Raw genomic sequence first — 18596 nt, 5'->3', positions numbered from 1 at the left:
ACTTTCAACAAGCAAGGTTGTGTCATCTGCATATTGAAGGTTGTTAATGAGTCTTCTTCCAATTCTGATGCCGTGTTTTCTTCATACAGTCCAGCTTCTCAGATTATTTTCTCAGGATATAGACTGAATTAGTATCTTTGGCAATTAAAGTTAAAAGTGTTTTAAGATATCATACAGAAGTAGAGCCTTCTGCAAGAAGGCATTAATGAATTTATCAAAGAAAAAAAAAAAACTCACTGCTATTGAGTGGATTCTGACTGACAGCGGCCCCCACTGGGTTTCCAAGGCTGTAAATCTTTATGGAAACAGACCACCTCATCTTTTTTCCATGGAAGGGCTGGTGGCTTCGACCCACCAACTTCTGGTTAGCAGTCAAATGCCTTAACCTCTACAGTAGCAAATAACTCTAAATAACTCAAAAATACCTTTGAAAATACTTTAATTCTGGGCAAAGTAATGCCATTGTTTAGGTTTATGAGGAATAAATTATATTATACTGGTTACCTATCATCCCTGAATGCCACCACCTGAATTCATTGGTAGCATAGTGCCTAAGGCATTTAACTGCTAACCAGAAGGCTGTCAGTTCAAATCTACCAGCCACTCCTTGGAAGGAAGCTTGGACAATCTACTTCCGTAGTGATACTGCCTTGGAAACCCAAGGAGGGGTCGCTATGAGTCAGGTCTGACTTGACGGCACATAACAACAACATCTTATTTTGTTTCTGGTTACTTCTGACTCTCCTCCCTCTTGTTCTCCTCCATGTTTATTAGACACCTGTCACACAGTAGACATTACAAAAACAAAGAACTGTGCATGTAATTTATCTTTGCTATTCAAAGACCACAGGTCCCTGGGTGATGTAGACAGTTTGCAATCAACTACTAACCTATGGTTGGCAGTTCAAACCCATCCAGTGGCACCATGGAAGAAAGGTCTGGTGATCTGCTTGCATAAATACTGCAGCCAAGAAAACCCAATGAAGCACAGCTCTACCCTGGAACATGTGGGGTCACCATGAGTTGGAATTGGTTTGATGACAATGGGGATTCAAAGACCACACACATGAGCATCATCTGGGAGCTTGTTAAAAAATGCAGACTCAGCCTCACTCATCCTTCCTGACTTAGTCGTTGCATTTTCTGTCCAGGTGATTTATATGTAGGTTAAAGTTTGAGAGGCAAGGGAATAAGTGCCTTGATAAAAACCAGGTAAATTAGTTAGGCACTAATCTAAGTTAAGAGATGAAGTAATCCTGAAATAGGAAGCAGCTGAGATAATGGAGAATACATAAAAGATCTGATGTGATCCTTATGAGCTAGCTGAATCCCTGATCCTGACCTCCCCATGCCCAATGCAATAATAACTACTTAAAAGTGAGTTTAAAGGGGGGGGGGGGGTTAGTCAAAGACTTGGAAAGGAACATAGAGATTAAAGCAGACCCTTTCAAAGGCATGCTGGGCATTGTCCAAGGGACCCTTCTCAAGGAGATTATCTGATTCTGTTGAGATGGTGGTGCAGTTAAGCATTAGGCTACTAAACAAAGGGTTAGTAGTTTGAACCTACCCATGGGATCTGTGGGAGAAAGACTTGCCTATATGTTTCTGTAAAGATTACAGCCATGGAAACTCTATGGAGCAGTTCTGCTCTGTAACATGGTGTTGCTATGAGTTGGAATCGATTCCATGCCATCTACCAACAACACAACATTTGCTTGTCTTTGACTAGGCTGTTTTATAACACAGTGGGAATAGAACTTAAATCAGGGAAACATATAACAAGGCAAAGAATTCCTCTCCACAGGAATGCAAATGACTTTTGTCCAGTTGAGAATATAAATCTCAGTAAGAATAATTTCTCTTTGAACCAGTTTTAACATCTTACTGGTCCCTTCATTAATTGATGAAATAAATAAAATACTTGACACACGTTCATTTTGTTTGGATGACGGTCATAATGTCCCTGACCAACCATGGCGTGCATGCTGCAATCTTATCTGAAACCCCAGACTCAGTGGGTAGGAACATGATGAACTTTAATCAAATTTACATGTAGATCATGGTGAGGAGGAGAAGGTGTCAAATGGGTACACTCCTTGAAAGCCACCCCCAGCTTTGTGTGCAGAAAGAAATCTGGCCTTGAATTTCAGAACTATGGGTAGGAGAAAAGCCAGGCCATTGGCGCTGAATATGATAAATTAGCAGGCTGTACTCCCCTTACTGAAGGAGCTCTGGAAGTATAGTGGTTAAGGCATTTGCCAACCCACCAGCTGCTCCGTGTTAGAAAGATAAGGCAATTTGCTTCCATAAAGATTTACCCTCTGGAAATTCAATATTCCCCTTTCCCTATGAGTCAGGATTGATTCAGTGGCAGTGAGGTTTTTGTTGTTGTTACTATCCTTACTTATAGGAGCTCTGGTAGCATGGTGCCTAAGGCAATTGACTCCTAACCAGAAGGCTGGCAGTTAAAACCCACCAGCCACTCCCCGGAAGGAAGGTTGCTACTTCCGTAGTGATACTGCCTTGGAAACCCAAGGAGGGGTCACTATGAGTTGGGTTCGACTCAAGGGCAGTGAGTTTGGTTTTTTTTTTTTTTTTTGGTATCCTTACTTATGGCTGGGTCTATCTATAAAAGATCAACAGAAGAGGAGGTTCCATGTTTGAAGCAGATGTCTCCAGAATGAGGAAAAAGATGAAAGTCTATATTCAATAGTTTTATTTCCACAGAAATGGGAACACACACACACAAACACATATCCCACAGTATTTCCCCAACTATTTAGTATCTGTAAAAAATGAGAAAATTAAGGGGACACTATGAAAGTGCACTGATTATTCCTGCTTCAGAGTCAAACAGAATGTGCATGAATTAAATTGCCTATCTTGCCAGTGTGAAGGTCAACAGGACCTAAGGAAGTCACTCCTAAACAGGCTCCTGTGCTTCATATTCCCCTTTCCCTAAGAAGGAAGCCTGGCTTTTAGCTAATGGAACTTCACTTGGCTCATAGCGTTATCGATTTTTACTTTCATGGAACCATAAATATTGACAACCATCTCAGCAAACCACCAGCACCTTCACTCCTGCTGGCAGGCTAACCCTGGGCCATACTGTATGCAAATCTGAGCTGAGTCTTCTGGTAATTGAGGATGTTGATCCCACGCTGTAATGAATTATCCAGTAAGTAAGGTAGGCAGGGCTTCCTTTGTGCTTATTTACTAATCTGTAGTGAACAATTTCACATTTTTTCCTTATATCAAAGATTCTGCTTCTAGGTATAGCTGGCATCTGTCTCTCTCCCAATCCCACAGCACCTTCCTACAGGACCAAAGCCTCGTTGCAAGTTTATAATCCCTGACAGGGCCAGAATATTCTGTGATGAAGGTAAGCATGAGCTTACTTGTGCTTACTTAAGAATCTTGTAGTGAACAGTGAAAAACATGTGAAACTGGTCACTGCGGATGAATAAGTAAGCACAAGTAAGCCTATGCTTACTTTGCTTATTGGGTAATCTGCCTGCCATCTATCCCATGAGGGAGGACTGAAATCTTGATGACATATCAGGGAATCCCAAGGGCACTGCTTAGAAAGCTTTGTCAGTACTTCACTTGATGGAGAGAGAAACTTCATACTCACATAAGAGTACACAAGAACTTTAAAATGCTCTTGCCAAGAGAAATCCCCAGTGAATTAGTATATATAATCCTTCCTCGCTGTCTAATCAATCTCTTCTTTCCACAGTCCAAATAGGGGTTCCTCCAGGGCTGGATAGTCTGTGTGAGACACACCAAAATTCATTATCTCATCTGCCTGGTGCCACTGTTTCCAATAAAGTGTAATTATGGTGTTATTGAGCGCCTTCTCTCTTTCTCAAAGCCACACGATAAACTTTGGGCCTGTGAAGAGTTGCTTCTCAGACAGTCTTCATTAAGCTGAATTGTCTCAGAACAATGTCTATTTAATCAGCAGGGTGCCGACTAATTTTCTTTTTCAGAATCTGTATTAACATAACAGACACTGGGTGACTCTGTACTTCAGATGCTACACAACTGAAACTCAAGGCTTCCTAAGGCTTCCTTCAGGAGGCCAAGTGCACCCCCCCCCCAAGCTTCCTGACCCCTGGAGATGTCCTGCTGGTTGGGTCTCTCTTCTGTGAAGCAAGCTGCTTTCCATTGTGGGAGAGTGCTTTGTAACTGCCTCTGTCATTCAGTTCACATGAACTGTGCAAGGCAGGGGCTTACACACGACTTTCTCTCCCCCAGTGCCCAGCACCACGTGCCCAAGTAATGTGGTAAGGAGCTCAGTGAATGCTGGTTGAGAGACTGGAATGGCGGCTGAGTGCCCATCACATCCCTGAACTGCTGGCCATGCACAGTAGCACTACTGGCCAGACTTGCAGCATACACATAGACTCAAAATAGCTGAGGGAGACAGAAAAGACACTGATTTACTGAGTTCCTACTGTGTGCAGTGTTTTAGCACTGTGCTAGGAGGGCCTGGTGGATCATCATAAACCTGGATAAACAGAAAATTGCAAGAATAAACAAGTACCATGGAAAATGGGGGGAAAATGTCTGTAATAAACCTAAGATAGCAAGATTTCTTGGAGGAGGGAAAAATCACATCCAATTAGGTAATTTCAGATTGCATTTCCATTTCCTTTCTGATACAGGCTTCTTTCCCTCTAGGTCTTGACTACATTTTATACTCCCATATCAATGAACTCATCTTCAGGGAAAGAGTTTCCGTGGCTCCTCCTGTCTGGCTCTGCAGCGTTATAGGGAGTGCAGAGTGGATTTCCTCTTCGTGAGGCTGCCAATTTCCTAAGCAATTAAATCCTGTTTATATTCCAAACTCTGTGCTTGGGTTGAAATTGTCAAGCTTGATATTACCTGACTCTTGCCTAAGATGTATCCCTAGCTAGTTCATTCTACTGTAACTGCCATCTATTAAAATTTCCAATCTGTTCTCTCCTCAAGGGATCACACAGTACTTGGCAAAGGAACCGTTTCTGAATTCTGCAAATTATACTCATCTATATAAATATATATTTTTGAAATGGCAAGGCTTGCAAATTGCTTTCCCAAATTGACATCCCAATCTGCTGTCCTCTAACAGGAAAGGCAAGTGCCATGTAGTTCTTATGTGCACTCCACTTCTGAGCTGGCTTCTTAAAATAATGTGTAGATGTCAAACTGTCATAAAGGTCCTCCATGAGGTCATGGGATCAAGGTGCTAGATTCTGTCATTCCTGGGTGTGGACATGATTGAGTACAGTTTTAGCTATGTAGATCAGAAACTGGTACCACACAATGCACTGAATACAAGGAACAATACTTGTTCCAATCAAAATTCCTGGTTGAGAGCTTGGCTGATTTTTCATTCAAGCTGCTCCTTATGGTCTCTAGGCTGAATGGAAAAGTGAGGTGATATTTGTGCATACACTGTAAGTACTTTTTATTAAAGGGACAGTCACAACCTATGGTTAGTAGTCAAATGTCTTAGGCACTAGCCACCAGACCTCCTATTTACCCCTATAAGAAATCCTTTCTCAGAATGGCATCATCAAGAAGTAGTCCAGGTTAGGATGGGGTCATTTCAGTTTGCAATTGGGCCTGGTTAGGGGTCCTCAATGAGTCCCTGGGTGGTACAAATGGCTAAGCAGTAGACTACTAGCCTCAAAGTTGGCAGTCTGAACTCACCTGGAGGTACCTCAGAAGAAAGGCCTGGTGATCTGCTCCTGAAAAGTCACAGCTTTGAAAACCCTATGGAGCAGTTTTACTCTGCACACAGGGGTGACCATGGGTCAGAGCCAATGTAAGGGCAACTAACATTAACCACAATAGGGGTTCCCAAGCCCCCAACAGAGGGTAAGGACTGGAAGTACAGGGTTTTATTTTTAAAGCATAGAATATCAACTTTTTATCTTCCTAAAGGCGGTCTGGTGGCATAGTAGGTAAGGCATTTGGTTGCTCACCAGAAGGATGGTGGTTCAAACCCACAAGCTCCTCTACAGGAAGAAGATAAGGCAATCTACTTCCATAAAGATTTGCAGCCTTGGAAACCCAATGTGGATCGTTATAGGTCAGAATCAACTTGATGGCAGCAGGGTATCTTCCTAAAATAGACTTGGGTCAGCTTTTCATATATTTCTATTAGTGAAAACATCCAATACACATTACATGCTGCCAGTAATGCAGCCTCAGACACTTACAGGATCAATCACATTTCTCCTCTCATCAGAAACCTTTAACAATTTCCCCACTTCAGTTGGAACAAAACCCAAACAATGCAGCAGCTGTCCGGCCCTGCCTCTGACCCAGCCTGCTTCTGCAGCTCCACCCAGCTCTAGACACTTCCACGCAGCTCGCTCACTCATGAGAGCAGACAGTTAGCCTTTCTCGGCTCGTGTTGGATACTTCCCAGCTTCTGGGTCTGTGCTCCTAAAGCTCAGGCCTCTGATTAGAATGCTCCTTTGTGCTCCTTACACTCTTCTCTCCTGGAAAAATCCTGTGTATCCTGAAAAATTAAAATTCTTCCTTCTCTGTGATGATTTTCTTGACATCTTCATCAACGTTGTTGTTGTGTGCCGTCCAGTTGGACCCGACTCATAACGACCCCTCCTTGGGTTTCCAAGGCAGATTCACTAAGGAAGTAGATTGCCCCGTCTTCCTTTCAAGGAGTGGCTGGTGGGTTTGAACCACCAGCCTTCTGGTTAGCAGTCAAGTGCCTTAGGCACTATGCTATCAGAGCTCCCTCATCAACATTAGTTACAATTTTCCCTGTTTCCAGAGGAGGTTGCTCAAACCTGGGTTGACTATCATGCCATTCAGCCTTGCATGATAGTTAGCTGTTTACTTGCAGATAACTGCACGCAGTCAGCAACTATGACTGGGGCTTTCTCCCATTTTAATCCTCAAAGCACCCAATAACCTCAGGGTTAGTGTGGCATCATTTGCCTGTAAAACACACAGATGTTATTCAGGTTGCACAACTTCAGTCAGGAACACAACTGAATTTATACACATGTCATCCTAACTTCAAAATGTGGCTTCTCCCCCCTTCATCACTGGGGCAGGTACTAAATTCCACATCCATCTCTATCTTCCACAACATCAAACGTGGATGAGAGGTTCAACAAACATTTGAAGGAATGAAATCCAGTTTCTTCTATTATTAAGTATCCTATGGATGTTAGGGGAGCTCTGGTAGCATAGTGTCTAAGGCATTTGACTGCTAACCAGAAGGCTGGAGGATCAAACCCACCAGCCACTCCTCAGAAGGAAGATGGGGCAATCTACTTCCACAGTGATACTGCCTCGGAAATCCAAGGAGGGGTCGCTGTGAGTCGGGTCCGCCTCTACGGTACATAACAACACAACAACATGGATGTTAGAAGTGTCCCCTCAATTCCATCTGTGGAAACAGAACTCCAAGTCTACATTTCTATATTCCATATATCCTAGGTGGATTCTTATACATTTGATATTGTTAAGTAAGGCTTGATGAAGAGTGTGGCATAGCTGCAAACTCTTTATAGAGTTCTTAAAACCCCGAGTGATGTGAATGGTTACAGTTCTCAGCTATTAACTGAGAGGCTGGAATTTCAGGTCCACCCAGAAGCACCTGTTCTGTTGATTTACTTCCAAAAGATCAGCCTCTGAAAACCCTGTAATGTACAGTTCTATTCTGACACACATGAGTTCAACCAACTGCAGCTACTTGATTGAAGAACACTGAGAACTGCCCACTCCTAGGAGTAGGCCTGCCTGGCCCATCAAACACCAGGCCAGAAGACAATAGCCTACTTTTGGGTATGTGTCTCCTACCCTCTGTCCCTTTATGCTATGATTTATGTTGAGTAGCAGCACAGGTCGGAAACACAGGTGAGAGTGTGGGAAAGCAGAAGGGCCCTGTCCCAAGCTGAATGGTGTTTGGTTCCTTAGGTTTCTGCTGCTTCTAGGGGACGCTGGCTCATGTGAGAAACACACAGGGCTCCGGTGCGTGGGGATCCCCGTGCTTCTCGTTTAGCTGGCCACGGCCAACCCTAGAGAACAATCACCAGCACGAGTCGCCTCATACCTTTCAGCTTCTCGGCCAGCAGGGCGGCCTCGTGCTCCGAGTAGTGCATGATGGCCGGCGGGGAGGGCGGCCGCAGTCGGTCCTCCTCCAGCTTGCGCCGGTGCCGCTCCTCCCGGGCGCGCATCCGCTGCTTGCACTCCCATTCGTAGAAGTCGTCCCTGGCCTGGGCAAAGTCCACGTGGAGGCGACCAGAATCCTTTTTGTCTGTGCTAGACCCTAATCGCATCCTGTAACCTGAAACCAACCGAAAGTTGATCACAAAAGATTCTGACATCACATTTTGTTCCTGTCCCTTAAGGCACACCTAGGTGAGCACTCACTGACTTCATGGCCCTCAGAACGGACAGCAGACATTCTTCCTCATCACAAATGCAGTTATCCTTCTCCCTATTAATTCTACAGCGTGGCTAGTGCTACTGCTGTGGAGTTGGCTCCAAAGCATGTCCACCCGCTGGGTGTTAGAGCAGAACTAGTACTCTACAGGCGTTTCAATGGCTGAATTTTAGGAAGGAGACTGCCAGGCCTGTCTTGTGAGGTACCTCTGGGTGAACTTGAACCTCCAACCTTCCAGTTAGCAGCTAAGTTGTGTTAACCATTCACACCACCCAGGGTCTCCTGAAGCACTGCTAGGGTAAACCTATCACAGGTTTTGGGACAAACAAGCCTTTCGGGCGGTGTTTGAGGGTCACCTACCCAGAATCTTCTAAACTGCTGTAAACAACAGTGGATGATGTCAAGAACTATGACACTTACCAAAATTCCTTCTTCCCTCTGGCTTCCAGGAAGCTCAGAATCAAATCTGGCCTTCCCCCCCCCCCCCTTTTATGGCATTGATTTTAAACTTGCAGTGAGTGTTTAGCATAGACTCACTGCTGTTGAGTGGGACCCGACTCCTAGCGACCTCTCCTTGTGTTTCAGAGGCAGTATCACTAAGGAAGCAGACTGCCCAACCTTCCTTCTGAGGAGTGGCTGGTGAATTTGAGCTGCCAGCCTTCTGGTTAGCAGTCAAATGCCTTAGGCACCATATCACCACAGCTCCCACTCTTTAGCATAAGGGCTCTTAAATTCTTTTTAGAAAGAGGTGGAGTGGCAGTAAATGAAGAATATCTGTGGTATTTAAAAAGATCTGCAAAGTAAATTCCACGATGCCTCACTCACAGGCGATCCTTTCATTCAGCTAGAAAGTGCTGCTGCTCAGCTCTCACTTGGCTGCTGCAAAAGCCACAATTACAAAGGCAATTTTGCAATGCTGTTTTATTTCCACTTATCCTCTGGGGGCACACAGGAGAATATTTTACCTTCAATCAAGAGGTCTCACCACTGCCTTCCTTATAGCCCTGCAGCCGATTATCTGGCACATGGCTCTGTATAAATTGTCCACGCAATCTTTGAAAGCTACGGGAGCCCCGCACAGGTGCCCAGAGCTAGAGGGAAAACGGGCTTGGGGGGGTCTTTGGGGGACTGACTGTGAGCTACCCAACTTATAAAGATTATAAGTAGAAACTTGATCTTAGAAATCAATACAAACAGGACTGGCGCCTGCCAGCCAACTAGCCAAACTTCAAATGAATGAGCTGGCTTTGAGGTTGCTCTCTTCAGCTTGGGGTGCTTAGATTTTAAAAACATAAATTCAGGTCCCAGCAGGAACCAGGCTGTCAGGGTCTGTCAGGAAAGATGGCAAAGGGAGCACTTCTGCTGTGCAGGGGCCTTGCAAATGAGATACCACTGCAGGATTGTAGGCTGCCCTGCGCTGATGTTCAAGATCTCATGGCAGATTTCAATGGATTATCTTAGCATTTTGGGTTAAAACTCAGCTGAAAACCTCTAGAGAGTCTGGCTTCTCCCCAGTAGGGCACTTCACACCTTTGAAACTTACAAATAAGATACCAATCTCACATCTGATTCCTGCTATGCCACAGAACCCTTCTCATTCCTACAGTTTCAGCTGTGTGATTTTAAAAATGGGAAGACATAACAATACCTACCAACAAGACAAACATCCAATCAAAGATGAGCAGAATTAATGCTAAAGCAAGATGTCTTGGTTGTGGGCCATGGAAACGCAGCAATCGGCAGGCCATGGAGACGTGTGCACAACAGCTGAGCAGGCAGGGCTACTCACACTGGCCAGCTGTCCCAACCGGCCAAGCAACTTGCCCCTGCTCTTGCCCACCAGCTCACTTTTCAAACGTTTCTGGTTCCAAAGGCACCCTTCTCTTTCACCGAAACATCATCATTAAGGCCTTTAAAAGAGACCCTGATGAGGCTGTCTAAAATTAGCTTGGTCTTCAAATGTGAACGCGTCCTAAAATTAGACAGGCCTCACAGCTGGGCTTAGGCTTGCAGGAACTCAGGCACAGGAGGGGCAGCCTTCCTTCCTGCCTGCCTCCCAATTAATCAGCCTTTCAGAGCTGCCCGGGACAGATGCTCCACAGGGCGGCCTAGGCTGAGCCCAGGCAGGGAGGCAGAGGCCAGGCATTTGCTGGTCCCTTCTTCAGTGCAAAGGAGCAAATCAAGAAGTAACCACTGATGCTACTGGCAGGAGCAGGACCAGGGCTCCAAACTAAAACCAAACTCACTGCCATCGAGTCGATTCCAATTCATGTCAACCCCCTTTGGGTTGTCGAGGTGGTAAATCTTTACGGAATAGGTTGCTCAGTCTTCCTTCCATGGAGTGGTTGGTGGGTTTGAACCGCCAGCCTTCTGGTTAGCAGACAAATGCCTTAGGCACTACTATACCACCAGAGCTCCTTAAGACCAGGGTCAGGGCTGCGAAAATGCAGCATCAAGGCACAAATAAAAGAATACTTCAAAATGTCTAATGTGGAACTGTTTATCTTTGGCAATGTCTTTTAGAGTTTTCTGACTGGGTCTAAATGTGTTAAGTTCATGTTGAAAGGTGCTTTTCATCTACTCTAACTCTGAGCTCCCTCTCATTTCATCAGGTGAGGTAAAATACTAGTTTTTATAGCAGATCCCTGATTAGAACCCAGGTCCCCAGAGCAGGGTTCCTGAGAAATGAGAATCAGTCCTTCTTTACGGTCAGCAGGATATTTGTGCTAAAAGCAATAGTTACTGAATGGCTCCTATTTTGAAGGTGCTCTGCTCAGCACTTAAGGAGCTCTGGTAGGGTAGTGGATAAGGCATTTGGCTGTTAATCAGAAGGTGAGCCAGCAGTTCAAACCTACCAGCTGCTCCATGAGGAAGATGGGGCACTCTACTTCTAGAAAGCTTTACAGCCTGGGAAACCCAATGGGGGTTGCTACGAGTGGAAATCGACTCAATGGTAGCGAGTTTGGCTTTTGCTAAGTACTGTAAACTATCCATTATTCCATTTATTCCTCACAATAACCCAGGAGGTAGGTACTGGTATGATCTTTATTTTGTAGATGAGAAAACAGAGGCTCTGAAAGAGGTTAAATGTCTTGTCCAAGGCATGTGAAGCCCAGAGTCAGGTCAATCAGAAAATAATAATAATAATAATAAAATAACCCAATTTTCTAATAGACAGTTTGGATACTACAGTTCAGGAATAAATGAAGGTAAGACAAGGTGTTTGTGCATTGTATAATGTTCTTGCTCTATGCTTTGTTTTCCATCTCCTTTTCCCCCTCCCACTAGGTAAATCCTTGTTAGTGTAAGAGTTTTAAAGTTCTGCATATCATCTCTAGCTCAGGTGTTGGAATAACCTCAAGGCTTCTGGGGTTTGCAATAGAATTCCATGGCAATAGGGGCTGACTGTGGATGTGAAGTAAAACCTGGCAGCAGTGTTCAGATGTACTTTTTATTTTTTCTCCTATCGTTTCCCCACCTTTTCCCATTAGCTTTGCCTCAGGAATAGGAGGGTAATGAGCAAAGAATGATGGTCTGAAAAATGTGATGGAGTGTGTGTGTAGGAATGGTAATGAGTTGAATCTAAAAACACATCCTTCTAAAGCTGCATGTCAATTGTTTTTGTTTTGTTGTTTGCCATCGAGTCGGACCCGACTCATAGCGACCCCTCCTTGGGTTTCCGAGGCAGTATCACCAAGGAAGTAGATTACCCCATCTTCCTTCTGAGAAATGGCTGGTAGCCATGCCAATAGCAGTCTCCTAATTCTTAGATTTGGCAAAGGCCTTGCTGACAGACTCCATACACTCGCTCTAACACCCAAAGAGTGGAAGGCAGCATTTGGCCTAATTTTTACATCTGTTAAGATACTCCTGTAAAAACTGGCACTCAAGAAGCAGGGATCATGGGGCAGGTTTTACCAAGTGTAAGGCATGATCAAATGGGCAACTTGATCAGGCCTTACCTCAGGGCCCACAGACTACTTTCTTAAGGGAACTGATCTTGCTTTGGTACCCTGGTGTCTAGCAATGGAATCCACTTCTGAAAAGCTGAAATTATTCTGAGAGAGTACTTCATTCCCCCAGAGGATTACATCCAATAATAATAATGGCCCTCAGTACTCATAATATTGCTTTTCATCTAATAAGCACTTGAGAACATTAATTAGAAACTAGATGGAATTCCTGAGGACTGGATGGTGGAAAATTGTGCCTGTGGCAAGGTAAATCCACAGACTTAACACAGAGCTTCTGGCAGCCAAGGGAAAATGCAGAATTCCTCTTTTGCCAACCACTAACTCTGAGGACTTCATTGTGCATTAAGGCAAAAGGGAGTAAGCTCCTATTAACATCACAAAATACAACAAAATGCTTAGAAACCCCTTATGTAATGCAAAGTACCAGAAAGGTAAATGGCTTTATCAACCATGAATTCCTCTGCAAAGCGAATGTGACAAAAATTCTTCTTGCTTTTCCGAATGGCTGTGATATCACCACACTGCTCAAAGACTTCTTGAATAATTTCCTCAGTAGCGTTTTCTGGTAATCCTCCAACAAACACAGTCTTACACCCAGGAGGTCGTTCTCTTGTGGAAGGAGGTGGAAGACCTAATAATATCAACAACAAAACACAGGGGTTTTTTTCCTTTTATTTATTTGCTTTCTCTCTCATGATCTCTCTTCTTCTTCTTTTCTTTTCTTTTTCTGGTTTACTTGGCGAAAATAAAGCTTGTAGAGCAACTTTTCCAGACTACATAAGGGTACATTTATACATCAACTTACTTTTCTCTTTGGCTGTCTTGTCTCCTCTCCCCTCAAAGTTATGAAAACATTTTGCTCATAACCAAGCACCTCGAGGGAATGAGGCACTGGGTATAGAGGCTAACAACCATAGCCTCAGGGTCCTAAGGCCATTTGGTATACCATGGTTCACAAAGACAATATTTTATATCCTGCTTTGGTGAGTAGTGACTGGGGTCTTAAAAGCTTGTGAGGGGCCATCTAAGGTACAACTATTGGCCACTCCCCATCAAAGAAGAGTGACGTTTTACATTTTACACAGAAAACATTAGTCCAAAGGACTAACAGAGCACATGAACCCCAGCCTCCATGATCATGAGACCAGAAGAACTAGATGGTGCCCATCTACCACTGCTGACCACTCTGAAAGGAATTACATACAATAAGAGCTCTCATAAAGAGTAGGGGAAACGTGGAACAAAACTCAAAATCATAAAAAAGACCAGGTTTACTAGTCTGATGAAGACCAGTATGACAGACTCCATACACTCGCTCTAATATCCAAAGAGTGGAAGGCAGCCCTTAGATACCTTTCAAGCTGAAACTGAACTTAAGCCCCATGACTTAACTTTCAGCCGAATGACAGACAGGCCTATAAGGTGAACAGTAACACTAGGAGGATATGCACTCATTAGAACAATCATGCATATAGGATCAAGAGGGCAGCATTTGCCCAAGGATAGAGATAGGAAGGTGAAAAGGAATAGGAAGGAAGAATGAAGGGAAGGGGTGGGTATAGTGAAGAAGTAGGAAGAATGCTGTTACAGTGTAGGGATTGCAGTAAATGTAACAAAACATTGCATTTGGATTGTTAAATGGAGTACCAATTTGTTCTGGAAGCTTTCACCCAAATTGCAATAAAAAAATTAAAAAAAGGAAAAAAGAGAGAAAGGGAAAAAATATTCCTCTTCCTCCTCCTCCCAACCTTTATTTTCTATGTTCATTTCTACACGGAGTGACTATGCTTGTCCATGAACAAAGATAAAGCAAATGTTAGCATAATTTCATTTCTCCTTTATAATACCGAAGCCCAGCAAATGGAGAGAGGGGAAAAAAAAAAAACTTCACAAAGTACAAAACATGATGAAATGACAATATGATGAAAAACCTCAGCTTGTTATCTGCTTTGTCTTGTAGCCAGATAGCAGAGTGGTAAGGCAGAACACAGAAAGCATAACCTAATAGCATGCATAGGACTCGGCTGGCTGAGAAACACTGCCTGGGGATAAAAAAACAACAAAAAAAACACTTTTTTTTTTTTTTATTCACATTTAAATGAGCAAATTTGGAAGAGGTTGTAGAAAGAGATAAACTTTATACTGTCACAACATTTTACCTAGTTTATATGTAGATTGCTAAAGCAATCTTGTGAAAAGTCCACTTAAAATAGGTAACACTGATTAATGTGAATAAAAAAGAAAAATCTCCAGTTATTTAAGCCCATAAACTTAGTATCTGAGGCTAAATTAAAAAAAAAAAAAAAAAGTCTGGCCCATTTACCTCATCAAATGTACATTTCCTTCAACCAAATGCAATTTGGTTCAGAAAGTCTGAGATGCAGGCTCCCCCCAAAATTGCTAACAGCTAAATTAATTCAATTTTCCATCTAGCAAAACACATTTCAGAGTTTTTCTCCCACATTGGTGAAGATGGATGGATGTGTTTATATATTTCACACCATATTCAGCAGCAAATGTTGGACTTTAATGGATGAAAAGATTCTTAGTGGTGGATATATATCTGCAATCACATGTCCTGGCTTCACTGTGTCGATTCAGCACCTGAACAGACACACAGACCAGGTTTCCATGTATTTGCTCTGATTAAGGCCTTCTGTAGAACGACATCCACACTCCATCTTTCTATGTGGGAGAATTTGAGAGTCACATCTGAAAATAAACACAACACTATTCTTTTCTTCCTTTTTTCATTTTAAAGGTATTTGAAATAATATATAAATGTTTCTTACAGGTGTCACTTACTTGGATTTTGAGGGAAAAGAGTGCAGCTTTTGCAGTGGATGATTTCTTTGACGACAGCCACTTCTGTTGGCGGCGGGGGTGGGACCAGCCCCAGGCCTGGTATCATTGGGTTAATGGGGGTGATTCCAGTCATCATGTTGAGGCTTGGATCAAAGCCTGGTACACAGATGGAGTCTGTAAAGCACACAAGAGAACATCTTGGGTGAAGGATCTTAAATCAATTTGTTGTTGTTGTTTTTCCTATTCTTCTGTAAAGATTAATTTGACTTTATGCTTTCTATTTTTCAGAAATTTCTCTTGGCATAAGATGTGGCATTATAGGAAGCTATTCCAGAAGGGTAAAGAGAAAATAAAAGATGAACCTAAAACTGCACATAAAGGAAATGATATTACTTAAAATATGAACATGGCAGAACAGAACACTGCATAGTAAAGTATAAAACCATGTACCGTGAAGCTGTGCTATTATAAGCCACCACTGCCACTGAGTTGATCTGACTCATAGTAACCCTATAGGACAGAGTAGAACTGCCCCATAAGGTTTCTAAGGCTGTAAATCTTTATGGAAGCAGACTGCCTCATCCTGCAGAGCAGCTGGTGGGTTTGAACTGCTACCTTTGTTATAGCCCAGCATTTTAACCACCAGCACCACCAGGCCTCCTTTGTGCTATTGTGATGCATACAATTTTCTGTTTCTTGACATCAGTGTGTTGTTTACACTGCCTTATAACCCAGAATGTGGGAAACAGAATATCACTTAACACTGAAGTGCCCTGTGAATCTATCAACCTATTTCTATCAAAAGAACCTTCTTACCCAAGTGACCTAGATCCGGGAGAGTTCAATTTATATGTGCATACTTTATAATGAGGCATTCTGGTCCTGTCTAACCTGTTCTCTCCAGGGGGGAAGAAAAAAAACAAAGAATAATTACCATGGTTGGATTAGATATATGCAGCCATAAAATTAGCTCTATACATTCCTGAATTGTAGTGGATAATCATACTTTCTTCCTATAATTCAATCAACAAATAATTGAACCACCTTTTTGAAATCTGTATGTCCTGCATAAAAACTCAAAAATGGAAGGAGTGAAAAAGGATGGCTTTTTGACTATACACACTGAATTATTTGGTGTGATTACAAAGCTAGTAATTTCATAAGTGATACAGAGGTCGCAGTAAGACTTTCCCAAGAGCCGCTGTTGTTAGGTGCTGTCAACTCAATTGTGCCTCACATGAGCCCATGTGACAGGGCAGAACTGCCCCACAGGGCTTTCTTAGCTGTAATCTTTCTAGGGGCAGGTCACCGTGACCTTTCTCCCTCGGAGCGGCTCACTGGGTTCAAACCACCAACCTTCATGTTATAGTACAACATTTAACCATGTGTCACCAGGGCTGTTAAAATCCTTCACTGAGTTCCTAAGAGTAGCTACAGGGAGATCATTCTTCTATGAGCTTTTCTCTTTGCAGAAAATAGATCCTCTCACTGGTGTGTGATAATGTTCCCAGGTGGACAAACAGTAGCACAGATGCCACAGGAAGTAGCCATGGTGACTCCCTACTATGTTCCAAGGTGAAAATTCCCTCCTATACTTTCCTATTCTTTTCTCCTTCCTCATTCTAGGTCTCCCCCATTCTCCCTTTATCCCTCACCCTCCATTTTAGACTTTGACCTACAGCCTGGGGCTTATGCCTGTGGATAGTCTCACTCTTGTTTACTTGTGCTGGAAGGTTGGATAAGCCCAGAGACAGAAGAAATGAGAGCTACACCTTTTGCTTATTAAGAAACCCCAGAGGATGCAGAAGGCCCGGTAGAAAGTTTCTGTGCTCCAGCTACCTTGGACAACCCAACTCTTCTGGGTTGTCAGAATAAGCAGTGTGATCCCAAACTGGGTCCCCAAGTAGACTGCTGTCCCATTTATTGTCGTTGTTGTTGTTATGTGCCATCGAGTCAACCCTGACTCATAGCAACCCCTCCTTAAGTTTCCGAGGCAGTATCACTATGGAAGTAGATTGCCCGACCTTCCTTCCGAGGAGTGGCTGGTGAGTTTGAACCGCCAGCCTTCTGGTTAGCAGTCAAGTGCCTTAGGCACTATGCTACCAGAGCTCCCTCTCATTTATTAGAAAACATATTTAATGTGATAACAGGTCAGAGTTGATTACTTCCTTCAGTAAAATGAGTTATTTAACAGACAAACAAAAACTCATAAATGTAAAATAAACATTCACTTTTTAAAGCAGCCACTGTGACAATCTGGGTACTTAGTCTATAATTATTCTTTATTCATTCTTAGTTTTTTCCTTTGTAACATGGGATTGTCTGACTGGATTATCCCTTGGGACATTCCCTCTTGGATTCTGTGTTCAAAATGATTGCTCAAAACAAAGTGGCATACAAAAGCCATAAAAGTTTGGAAGTGACAGAGGCAAGACTCAAACCCTGGGTATTCAACTCAACTTTATATAAAGTTTCAAAGGTATTATCCCCATTTTACATATCAAGAAACTGAATCCAAAATAATGAAGTAAAGTTGTCCACATCAAAATGCTAATAGGTGGCAAGGGTCAGTGTTAGAATGCAGGCTCCAGTCTGTAGTTAGAGACTCCTCTTCTGACTATTGCAAAGTTTCTACCCAACTTGATATTTCACTTTGTACATGCCACTACCTCCAAAAATTTACTCCACCTTCAAAAAAAAAAAAAAAATCAAGATTTCTCCTTCTGGTAATCCAGATGCCAGTTCTAAAGAAGGTCCAGAATAGAATAGTTTGCAACACTGGCATCATTGAAAGCGCATACTGGCTTCCAAGGTGAAAGTGTTAGAAATAGAAGTATTGGCAATGGGATTATTGGTATGCATGTGTTTTTATTTAATCTCATTCCATACATAGGATTGATTTGTCTGTTTCTTTTCTGGCCTGGTCCTCACTATTGTTTGCCAACTCAGGATGATTTAAGGCTGAAATGACTCAGGACTGCAAACCCTGAACTGGAAGCCCTGTGAATTATAATAAGCAGATGTTTCCCACAAATGAGAGGAGAAGCCTGGTACTTTCATTCTTTCTTAGTTGTAACCTACTGTTCTCTCAGAAGGGCAAATAAATAAATATATCTTCAGAAATAGGGACAAAAGACCCTGCTCTTGAGCAAAATAGTTTAATATACAGCTAGAGTTATTTGGCTTTTTCTGAGACATCAATATGAAGAGACTATGAGGTTTAATGAATTCTGCATGGTGAGTGCAGTAGCTTGAAAAGAGCTTAGGAAGAAATTAACACTTAAATTATGTTAAATCTCAAAGGATGTGAGACTCCGTATTTGTGAGAAAGAAGTAAGGAAGGCTTATGCTTTTTTTTTTTTTTTTTAAATGTAACTGCTCCTGCTGTATGTAAGTTTATTGCT

At 42.8% G+C, this 18596-nt stretch overlaps 1 protein-coding gene across 1 annotated transcript in view; it reads right to left on the bottom strand.

The window, feature by feature from the left end:
* The window catches only part of ENOX1 (ecto-NOX disulfide-thiol exchanger 1), a 365674-nt gene that overhangs the window by 238396 nt on the left and 108682 nt on the right, over positions 1–18596 (bottom strand). Inside the window, exons 3-5 of the mRNA XM_007947826.2 lie at positions 15193–15366; positions 12812–13018; positions 8081–8314 (exon numbers count right to left, since the gene is read on the bottom strand). Of these exons, the coding sequence (XP_007946017.1) occupies positions 8081–8314; positions 12812–13018; positions 15193–15366 (615 nt within the window). The remainder of the gene's footprint in view (positions 1–8080; positions 8315–12811; positions 13019–15192; positions 15367–18596) is intronic.

Source organism: Orycteropus afer, unplaced genomic scaffold (genome assembly GCF_000298275.1).
Source record: "Orycteropus afer afer isolate SDZICR_OR568_19922 unplaced genomic scaffold, OryAfe1.0 scaffold00194, whole genome shotgun sequence".
Classification (NCBI taxonomy): domain Eukaryota; kingdom Metazoa; phylum Chordata; class Mammalia; order Tubulidentata; family Orycteropodidae; genus Orycteropus; species Orycteropus afer.
Note: the sequence above shows the minus strand (reverse complement) of the source record. Positions and strands in the feature narration are given on the sequence as shown.